Here is an 11962-nt window from a genome sequence, read left to right as displayed (position 1 = left end):
GGTCCAATAAGGAACTACAAAGATGAACAAACTAGGGGACAATGGGATCATTAGATGAAAGAAACCATAGTTTCTTAATTACTAATCGCAAAATTGTACTGTAGTAAAAGTGAAAGATGCTTCTTTATTTTGTTAAGCCACTGATATGTCTAAGGCATTCAGTTTTTAAATGATTATTATTCTTTTAGTGATAGTGAAACTTAATTGAATAAAGAAATGCTCAATTTCTGTCTTAAGGATAGGATAGGGATTAGCTCAGTCTACTCCAATAGGGGATGGACATTCAATATGCCCAGCCTGTAAGTAACTGACATCTTATTTGAGGCAAATCATGAATGAAGTTCTCATTTGGATATAAACATAAAGGAAGTCCCTCAGCAATATCAAATTAGTCACAATAACGATTACAGAGGGCCAATGTATAGGAAGCATGCTATAGTGAAGAGAAGCAGGTTTAAAATACAGAAAGGAAAGGCTGTTTTGTAAACATCCTATCTAGACAAATAGAAAGCACTATTTTGACAAATGGAAGCACACAATTTTCACAAGTAGTCAAAGAACCCCAAGAAGGAAGAAACAAATATAATTGCAAGTAGAAGTAGATATTGAGTTTACAACTTTATGCATAATTTTATCTCCATACCTCCTGAAGTAGCTGAATTAGGAAAATAATTTTGACAGGAAAGTTTCTTTTTTTCTTTTCTCTCTCTTTCTTTCTTAAATAATTTTGTTTAAAATGCTTATTTTTGAGGTGGTTTACACTTTGAATCAGCTAGATACTTTCCCTGATGCCTGAGTAGATGCCATAACATAAAACCATCTCGATTTTTGTCAGCAGACACGACTTGCTTCAATTTCCACAAAATTTAATCTAGAGGGGTGCCTGGGTGGCTCAGTCGTTAAGCGTCTGCCTTCGGCTCAGGTCATGATTCCAGGTCCTGGGATCAAGCCCCCACATCGGGCTCCCTGCTCCGCGGGAAGCCTGCTTCTCCCTCTCCCACTCCCCCTGCTTGTGTTCCCTCTCTCGCTGTGTCTCTCTCTCTGTCAAATAAATAAATAAAATCTAAAAAAAAAAAAAAAAAAAAAAATTTAATCTAGAAACAGAGGTCTCTACTTCTGAAAATGGATCTCACCACCTAATATATTTAAGAACCAAGCATACCATGTTCATTTGATAAAACATGTGACACATTTTTCCCAAGGTTGTGGATGATCTAGATCTGGATGAATTACAGAATGAAAGTAAGAAAAGCAAATCCACACCAATTATTAAGGATATGAAAACTAACAGATAGAAAGATTTTTAAACTTTTTTTCCTGAAAGTAATACTAGAAAATGAAGTGGCATTTCTCCACCTAGGGACTCCCCCCATAGTGGGGGAGATTTTTGCCAAGAAGGGCCTGAAGAGAAGGGCAGGTCATCTACAGAGAAAGTTTTAAAAAATAAACTCAAATGATTGCTCAACAGAAGCAGTCTCTTGGAAATCAAAATGATACACGAGAGGAGATGTCCCCCAGGATGAGCATGATTCCTATTTAAAAGCAACTAATGTTGAAGCCAGCAAGAGTACTCTAGAATTACAGTGAATTACTGACACAAAAGAAGAACTTAAAAATTTACAGTTTACAAAACACCTACTTTCACATAGATAGCTTCATGCAAATCCATAACGGTAAGCTATAATTGTGTTGCTAGACTATTTTATTTAAGGATACTTCTAAATTTGAGGCTCAAGAGACAAAGAGCAAAATAGAAAAGCATAAAATTTTGAGATCTTTATCTGAAAATGAGTTAACTACTCTTGGGAAGGAAATATTTTTCTCTATCCCTCAAGATTCTTCTGGCTGGCCTAAGAAAAACTGACATGAGACAGATTAAGAGGAGAGAAAATTTAATTCTGTGTGCACAGAAGCCCAATAAATAAATTGAGACCTAAAGAAGTGATCATTTTGCTTTTATGCATTTTAGACAAAGGAATTCCAAACAGAATTTGGGTTGGGGTAGTAATTAGTAAAAGTAACAAGGTTTATTTAAATAGGTTTCTTCCACCCTGAGTTCCCTATCTCTGAAGATAAGAATGTCTCTCTGTATCCTGCTACAGCTCCTTTCATATAGGAAATTTATTTCCTGCTTTCTGGAGACAAAAGGAGGGGGTGTCAGAGTGTTCTTGCACTGGCTGTTTCTTAAGTAACTTTAATACAAAATAATCATTATGCCATTGTGGCATATTTTGGGGCAGCCTGCCCTGCACTCCCCACTACTTAACATAATCCATATAGTTCTTACCTTTCTTAATGATAAAGTAATATTAGATGTATGTAAAATAACAATAATTATTATATTTATAATAAAAATTATTCACTTAAGATAATTTTGAAAACTAGTTCTAATGGAAATGGGAAGATATGAGAGAATTTGCTGTTTTATTTATTTATTTTATTTAAAAAAATTTTTTATGCTCAGTTTTATTTATCAAAGTATTAAGGCAAAAACATCAGTTGACAGGGATATAAGGTGGAGATGGAAGTAGTGGATTTGATGAAGTAGGAAAACACGTATTTGTTTTGGAAAGTTGGAGAACAAATATTAATAAAGTGTAATGGAATTGTTAAGCAGTATTGACTGTCAATATTAGATGACAATATTAAGTGAAGTAAGACAGTGTGTGTGTGTGTGTTAGTCCCATTCTAATGCTCTGACCATTTGCATGTTCAGAATAAATAATAATTAGGTTTAATAAAAATTGCACTTTAATAGGTTAAATTAAAAAAAGGAATATAAAGAAAGGGAGTTGCATTTGGTTGCAATGGAATCTTGCATAAGTAAGGAGCAATATATGGAAAAAGATTGTGATGAATGGGTCATTTTTCTTGATTGGATTAAAGCTTAATTGATATTTATCATGCATTGCACAGGTGTGCTAATAGGGAAGGTTATTGAACAACATGATGAGATTAATGTTTTCAATATTTAGCAGAAGTGATGGGAGAGATGCATAAAGTAGAACAATAATATTGCATATATTTATTCCCTCAGGAACAAAAGATTGGCTTAAGAAATTGAGTCTCATTGGAATATAAATGGGAGAATTTAAAACTCATTTTGAATAAGAATTGCACAAAATTTTAAGGGAAAATATTTGAATTGAAAGAAGATGGAATAAGCCAACCAATACAGAAAAAAAATGATGAACCCAGACAAAAACAATAGAAAAACAATTCCACTTTTAATAGGGGTGAATAACTACACATTATTCCTGCACAATATGCTGTAAATAACAATGCACACTTCTCATTATCTCTAGTATTATTACATGCAAGTATAAAACATATATATTAGGATTTTATTTCTTGAATTGATTTTAACTGCACATCAGTTCATTTCTGAGGTTTCACATATCATTTCCTAGAAACAGAGCAAAGTAATGGTGGAAATAATTTGAGATTACATAAATACATTCATGCATCTACTCTAGGTAATAGGAGAGAAAAATGGGGTTCAAAAATGTTAATGAATCAGGGCACCTGGGTGGCTCAGCTGGTTAAGCTTCCGACCCTTGATTTTGACCCTGGTCATGATCTCAGGGTCATGAGATTGAGCCATGTGTCAGCTCCACTCTGGTGAAGAGCTTGCTTGAGATTCTCTCTCTCTCTCTCTCTCTCTCTCTGCTCTCCCTCCCCTCCAACCCTGCTTGCACTCTCTCTCTAAAACAAACAAACAAAAAATGTTAGTGTATTAACCATCTTGAATTTACCGTATCTGAGGATGGAGAACAAATTAAAACCAGAAATTTTGAATATAACTACCATTGTGGAATTTTTTCTCTTGGGGTTTTCTGATATTCCCAATCTCCAGTGGATTCTTTTTGGGGTATTTTTAGTCATCTACCTAACTATCCTGATGTGCAATAGCATCATAATATTGATAATAAGAATTGACTCTGCTCTCCAGACCCCCATGTATTTTTTTCTTAGCAATTTTTCCTTCTTAGAAATCTGTTATGTAACAGTCACTATCCCAAGAATGCTCATGGACCTATTGACCCAGAAAGGAAATATTTCTTTCTTTGCCTGTGCTGCACAAATGTGTTTTGTCCTTATGTTTGGAGGCTCAGAGTGTCTTCTCCTGACAGTGATGGCCTATGACCGCTACGTGGCCATTTGTAACCCTCTGCACTATACTCTAGTCATGAACCAGAAGGCCTGTATCCAGCTGGTGACTGTGTCCTGGATCAGTGTAGATCCAGTTGTAATTGGACAAACATGCCAGATTTTCTCGCTGCCTTTTTGTGGGTCTAACACAATTAATCATTTCTTCTGTGACATCCCCCCAGTATTCAAGCTTGCTTGTGGGGACACATTTGTGAATGAGATAGCAATCTATGTAGTTGCAGTGGTCTTCATCATGGTTCCATTTCTGTTGATTGTTTTCTCCTATGGCAAAATTATATCCAGCATTCTGAAATTGTCATCAGCCAAAGGGAGAGCTAAAGCCTTCTCTACCTGTTCTTCTCACCTGATAGTTGTAGTTTTATTCTATGGAACGACTACCATCACTTATTTACGACCCAAGCCAAATCAATCTGAAGGAGTTGGGAAATTGATCTCTCTTTTCTACACCGTTTTGATCCCAACATTGAATCCCATTGTATATACTTTGAGGAACAAAGACATCATGGTAGCACTGAGAAAACTACTAACAAAGTTATTAACGTGACTCAAATACTTGAATTTACAGAATTTGCTTATATGTTCCTCATGTAGCGGCAACAGAAAAAAATGTCTTCTAGTTTTATTCCTCAATAATGATTATTAATGCCATCATAGAAACTTCATATTATGTTAAGGAACCTTAGTTTCATAGGATTAAGTTAAGGGCTTCTCTATAATCAAAGCACAAATTATCTCAATTGCAACAATCTAATTTGAAGATCCATCTGTCCTCTACTGTGAACTAGTGAGTTAAGAGCTTGCATGAGCAATACAATGACAGTTAACTCAGTGTGTCTTATAACCAAGGATAAGGGTCATGTGCTGTGATTTTTTTTTTTAAACCTTCCCATTCCTTCAGATATATTTGCTGCCAATCTTTGTACCTATGATTGAATTTAGCCAATAACAAAACCCAGCAACAGCCAAGATGGTGGAAGCAGGATAATCTTAGTATTTTCTTTACATTTGCCCTTCTTTCTATCTCTTGTCACTGTCCATGTTGCTTTAAGACTACAAATCCTGAAAATTTCCCCTTTACTCTGGTGACATCATTCCCTCTCCTTGTAGCTTCAGGTTTTGCTTTGATAATATCTATTTAGTATTATAAATCTCTGGAATTTTCACTATAAACTACCCAAATGAATGTGTAGCACATTGAAATGTTGGTCCCTCTGAAATAAATGTCCGTTTAGAATCTGCAAATGTGCCTTATTTGGAAAAAAAGAAAGAAGACTTTGTGGATGTAATCAAGTCAAGAAAATGAGATGATCCTGATTTAAGGTGGGCACTATATCCCTTGACCAATGTCCTCAGACAGAAAGGTAAAGGAAGTTTAAAAAATAGAGTCACAGAGAAGAACGTCATGTGAAGGTGGAGGCAGAGATGGAAGTGATACAACCAAGAACCAAAAACAGATCAAGAGCCACCAAGAGCTGGAAGAAACAAAGAATGAGTCTCCTTTAGATCTTTTAGAGGAATGAAGAGAGACTGCCAACACTGTGATTTTGGACTCTGGATTCTAGAACTGTGAGAGATTCAGTCTTTGTTGTTGTAAGCCATTCAATTTGTGATACTTTGTTATTGTAGATCTAGGAAAGTTATGCACCATGTAAATAGTCTTTTCATTGAAGTGCTTCTGTTTGAATCCTCTGGAATAAATTCTGTATCCTTACTGGGAAGTAATTTGGGATTTTTCTTTTGAATTAAAAATCAAAATACTTATCCTTTTATTTTAAAAACTGTATCAATGAAAACTCACCTTGTAGAAATAATATTTTCCAAGAATAATTATTACCTGTATTTGTTTAAGAATTTTTATTAAGTGTGTTTGTTCAAGAGTGTTTATTAAAGGTTTTTTTATAGTGCAAAAGAAAACAAGAAGCAAAGGGAAGGTGCTCTCAGTTGGAACGTATTAAGACACTGGAGTACGTCTACATCATATAGTACAACACAGCCTTCCAAGACAATGTTTTAGAGCCCCTTCACTGAAGAAATTCCAAGCTTTCCTGACATGTGGGAAAGTAAATGTATGTATAAAACATAACTATTTTTATAAAACGAAGAAGGTTAGCATTCCATTATCTCATACAACATTTTACATGTGCAAGTCGATAGTGGGTGTTGTGCATATTAGCCCACTTTGTATTTGGGAGGATGTGGATTTAAGGAAAATATTGACTTCCTTACACTGCCAGGATTTCAGTGATTTCTCATTTTTATTATATTTTATTCATAGTTTGGATTTATTACAAAAAGAATGGAATATGTAAATTATGAGAAATAATAACTTTTTAATTCAGTAGACATAAAACTCATAAAGAAAACTCTTACATTACTCCCTTTCTTATTGTTACTGAAGTCTTAAAGAATATTTAGCATCTAGCAGAGAAATTTCAGTATCAGCCAAATCACCTTAGATTTTTGAAAGAATCAACAGATTTCTTTTATGAACTAAAAGGAATTGGGATATATAACATTTAGGGTAATTTATTTTAAAAATAACTAAAAGAAAATAAAAATAAAATTAACTAAAAGGTCTTTTACAATAGATGTAAAGATGGACAAATCTAAGATTATAAAACTGACGTAGTTAAAAATAAATGCCTGTCAGTCATCACTGAATGATCATAATAAATAAAACAATCTTCAAATCAAAAAAGGAAGAAAAGAGAAAAATGTCAATGAGTATAGAATTAATGAAGGGATTCTCAGGATTTGACAAATCAGAAAGATAATATAGAATACAAAAATTATGTAAATATTGTACTCGCTTCGGCAGCACATATACTAAAAAATTATACAAATATTGATAAATAGGATTTTTTTGGACTTTTACAAATCAAATAAAAAAATGAATGTGCATGATTATCAAAGATTAAATAGGTGGTAAATTTATAAATTGGGCATTACTCTTTCAGTACTAAAAAACGATGTATAAAAATGCTTTTATGTACTTGGTGACAATAATAATTTGCAAATTGAAAAAATAAGAGAATAAAAAAAGCAAAAATGTAAATCTTCCAAAAAAACCTAAAAATATTGGAAATTAAGTCTCATTAAAGCTTATATGAAACATCAAATTAAGACTTAATGACAATAAAAGAGTTAATTTTTTGAGATTTCACCATATTGATCCAATTAAGAAAATATATATTTCTGAATATGCCAAATCATTAATCAAATATTTTCTATCCATAAAAATAGTTATTATTAACCCTAAAAGAAAATAAACACAGTTGCATTCTTTTCTCCAGTTTGATGATGGAAGGATTCATCAGACTCCACAGAATGTACTCACACAAGGATTTTATTTAAAGGCAAATAATATGTACCAGTTTCCACCATTTCCAACACTCCAGCCCTGAGCAAACCTGGAGCATGAGCAGAGGCATGCTCTGGAATTTCCCGAAGCTACCACGTGCCACTGCGCATGCGTCCTTCCCTCAACTTGGACAAGGTTAAGAGTTCTGAGATAAGATCAAGAACTTCCCGGGTCCCTTTTTTCTCCATTTTGGATACTGTCCACTTGCTTGAAATCAGATGAATCGTGCAAGGAATTTCGGCTTTTAGAGAGTTTAGAGAGCAAGGGGAGTTGGGTCTGGGTCATGTAACCAAGCTGGGACTGATTGGGATTGTAATCAACTGGATTGTCAAACCTGTTGGATAGTTGTAAACCATCAATAATGAAACTGATTGGAGTCTCCAGGGTAGTATTAGACCTTACCCAGCATATCATGAAGTCCACTGGTCTTATCTTAACCAAGAATAAGAAACTAGGCATCCAGACATTCCCAAGACAGAGATTAAACTTTTCCAAGCCATGTCTCCTCAATGGTAACAATTAAATCCAATATCTGTTAAGCTGTTGCATTTGTTTTCTAATCCTGTATAACAAACGACCACTAATTTAGCAACTTAAAACAAATTTATTATTTCACAGTTTCTATAGTTCAGAAGTCCAGCATGGTGTGGCTTGTTTCTCTGCTGAGGGTCTTAGAAGCTGAAATTCAGGTACTACCTGGCTGATATTCTTGTCTGGAGGTTCTGGAGAAGAATATTTGATTCTAAGCTCTATTAAGTTATTGGAAAAATCCAGCTTTTGAAATTGTGAGACTGAGGTCCATTCTTTTCTTGGAAAAAAACTGGGAACAACTCTGGGCTCCAGGAAGCCAAAGACATTCCATGCCTCCTTCCTTCTTCCACTTCGCTCACCTTGAATCTTTGATACTTTTTCTGGATCTGACGGCTATACCTGGATTTTAAGGACTTATGTCATTAGGTCGGCCCACCTGGATAACCTCCCTAATTTAAGGTCAACTAATATTTCACCTTAATTACATCTGCCCAGTGCCTTTACAGTTATTTTAGAGTTATGATATAATTTACTGCAATTATAACTCAAAGAAAAAGGCAAAAGATTTTCTCAAAATTTTTTGAAAATCAATTGAAAATGTATCTTACTTTCATTTAAAAACTTAGAAACTGAGGCAAGCCTGGGGAGTTTTGTCTTGGAACCAGAGGGAGAGAGAGAGAAAAGGAAAAAAAAAAAAAAAAAGAAAAGAAAAGAAAGAAAGAACATGAGCCAAACATTTCATTGCAAATTAGAACGTGCTATGGGAGTAAATTCACACAACTCGGTTATATCCAACAGATAATTTTCACAGAGATTAAGGAAGTAGACTGGAAACAATAGCAGCCACTGTAGGTTTTTTTTTCTTCTGATATATTTTCTATTTAAAATATTTATTTTGAACACAGGCTGGAGGTATATATTGAAATAGAATGCTTATTTCGGGGCACCTGGCTGGCTCACTTGGTTGGACAACTGCCTTTGGCTCAGGTCATGATCCTGGAGTCCCAGGATCGAGTCCCGTGTCGGGCTCCTTCTCCCTGCTCAGTCGGCTTCTCCCTCTGACCTTCCTCCCTCTCATGCTCTCTCTCTCTCTGTCATTCTCTCTCTCAAATAAATAAAATCTTTTTTTAAAAAAGAAAGAACACTTATTTTGGACAACCATTAAAAAATGATTAATTAGGGGGCTTGGGGGGCACAGACCAGACGGTTAAGCATCCAACTCTTAATTTCAGCTCAGGTCATGATATCAGGGTTGTGGGTTGGAGCAGAGTCTACTTGTCCCTCTCCCTCTGGTCCTCTTCCCCCTCATACGTGCACATGTTCTCTCTCTCTCTCTGAGATTCACCATATAGTAAATAAATAAATAAATCTTTTTAAAAATAATTAATTAATATTCCAGTCAGGATTGTGTCAGTTAAAAGGAAAAAAAAGGAAAATAAATAGATCACAAATGCAACATGCACATGTAATGATAGAAGTCTAGTGTTGCTATATTCAAAGGCTCAGGTGGAAGATCAAGGGAGAAACATTAAGAAAACTGGAGATTAAAAAAAAAAGGGTCTCACATGCACGATTTTGAGTTTGGGTATTCTCCAATGAATATTAATGGACAATTAAGTGGTGCTGCTTTCTCAAGAGAATTCTTGCTCCCTGCCAAGATGTGGTATGGGGGTAAGGTGGATGACCAGGGGACCTGAATTCCATAGGGTGACTGTCCATAAGAATGCCTTTGTCCAGAATGTCTGGAAAAGCAAATTAGAATGAACAGTAAACATAAAGTTAAGATGATACATGAAAAAGAAATAAAACCAGTAGAATAAAAGGGTTGTTTTTATTTAAAAGAAACTTGGTATTTTGAAAGCATGTATATTTTGAAATAAATATGAGTTTAAATTATGAGAAAAAAGATAAATTTCTTATTAAAACAAAAGTTTCTTGCATATATATGATTATATACATATTTGTATATATTTATATTATATATTATCTATATAATATATATAAAATGTATTTACTTAAACTGTTCTACTGAGGGAGGAAAAAGCAGCTATAACTAAACCTAGAAGAGAAAGTATGAATTATTTTTTGTCAATATGATTTTGTATTAATATTCTTCACTTATTTTAGAACACTATAAAATTCAAACCTACTAATATAATGTTTATTTGCTTAGGATTTAGCATACATTCACATTTGAATTCAGTTTTGCTCTTTGATGCTAGGATATCAAATGCTGGAATTTGAATGGAGATAAATGATACATATTAATTCCTCAAACTCCTCTAGTGGATAGAAAATGGTTTAAGCTAAGAGCATAAATGACCAATTTCACTATTTTCACAGATGGAACACACACACACACACACACACACACACCCAGAAGCAAATCTCACTTCAATGACGGAATTTGTTGTTTTGGGATTTTCTTGAATTTCCAATCTGAATGTTTCTTTTTGTGATATTTTTCTTGTCTATGTGATAATCTTCATGGGAAATGGCATCATTATTCTCATAACCAGAGTTGACCAGGTTCTTTATTTTTTACTTCCTGAAAATCTGTTATGTATTTGTCATTCTTTCTAGAATTCTCCTAAACTTTGGATTCAGAAAAGAAACATTTTTTTTCTGCTTGTGCTACAAAAATATGTTCTCTTTTTATGCTTGGAAACATAGATTGCTTTCTCCTGACAGTGATGGCCTATGACCACTACATGGTCATTTGTCATATTCTGCCATGTCCTCCAATTATGAACCATAATTCTGTATCCAGCTGATGTTGACTGACTCTTGGATCAGTAGAGTTCTAGTCAAAATAGGGTAGACATGCCAGATTTTCTCTACCATTTTGTGGGTCTAACCAAATCAGCTACTTTTTCTGTGATATTCCCCCACTACTCAAGCTGGCCTGTGGGGACACTTTCCTGTATGAGATGTTGGCTTTGACAGTCACTGTGCTCTTCATTATGATCCATTTTCTGTTGATACTTGGATCCTACAGTAAAATAATCTCTACCATCCTGAGGTTGCCATCAGCAACAGGATGAATCAAAGCTTTCTCCACCTGCTCCTCTCATGTCATAGTTGTGGCTTTATTCTACAGGTCTGAAATTGTTATATATTTATGACCTAAATCCAAACATATTTTTCAGAACAGACAAATTTATGTCTCTTTCTATACCATTGTCATTCTGATGTTTAACCCCATGATATACACTCTGAAGATAAGGATTTGTAATGGCCTTGAGAAAATGACTACCTTAATGTTTCCTGCATTAGCCAATGATTTGAACTCATTTATGTTTTTCCACTTCATTTTGCTGTTGTCTAATCAGAAGTTATTTTGTAGCTTACTTTCCTGCTTGAATATGAATTGACTATCTTTATTCACTCTTGAATTTGCCATTTTATGCTGGACTTTCTGGTAGCAGGGTTATATCCCAAGTGGTTGTATTTAAAACTAGAAATGAATTTTTCAGCAAATTTCGTATTGGTGGACTAATTTCTATCAACACAAATTCATTGCTGATCTGAGACTTTACTAAAATATATAGTACCTTTTATCTAGTAATTCATGTTCCAATTTTTTCCCTAAAATTCTTAATGTATATTCTAGTTCCTGTCCCTCTTTATCATTATCATTTTCTTAAAAAATCAACTAGCCAAGATTAGTATATATGGGAAGCTTTTAAAGAATATTTGTTGAATGACTATAGAATATGGACACATCTGAACATGTAAAAGTTTGTACTGCAGAATAGTGTAGAAAAGATGGCCTTTTAAATTGTATTGATTTAAATGGATGTAAGTATGGAAAGAAGAAAGAAAGAAAGAAGAAAGAAAGAAAGAAAGAAAAGAAAGAAAGAAAGAAAGAAAGAAAGAAAGAAAGAAAGAAAGAAA

At 34.1% G+C, this 11962-nt stretch overlaps 1 protein-coding gene and 1 pseudogene across 1 annotated transcript; both read left to right on the top strand.

Annotated features, from left to right (window-relative positions):
- Positions 1–3748: 3748 nt before the first annotated feature.
- On the top strand, positions 3749–4717 carry LOC116638918 (olfactory receptor 10AG1-like). The gene has a single exon (XM_032415095.1). It carries the CDS (start codon positions 3767–3769, stop codon positions 4715–4717), a length of 951 nt encoding a protein of 316 aa, XP_032270986.1. The 5' UTR covers positions 3749–3766.
- A 4913-nt stretch (positions 4718–9630) lies between these two features.
- Positions 9631–11109, top strand: LOC116638654 (annotated as a pseudogene).
- Positions 11110–11962: the final 853 nt, after the last annotated feature.

This window comes from Phoca vitulina, unplaced genomic scaffold, assembly GCF_004348235.1.
Source record: "Phoca vitulina isolate PV1807 unplaced genomic scaffold, GSC_HSeal_1.0 scaffold16, whole genome shotgun sequence".
Classification (NCBI taxonomy): Eukaryota; Metazoa; Chordata; class Mammalia; order Carnivora; family Phocidae; genus Phoca; species Phoca vitulina.
The sequence above is the reverse complement of the archived record's forward strand: the minus strand, read 5'-3'. Positions and strand labels throughout refer to the sequence as shown.

Coding starts and splice junctions, on each gene's coding strand:
- LOC116638918 (XM_032415095.1), top strand. CDS start 3,767: ATGGAGAACAAATTAAAACCAGAAATTTTGAATATAACTACCATTGTG.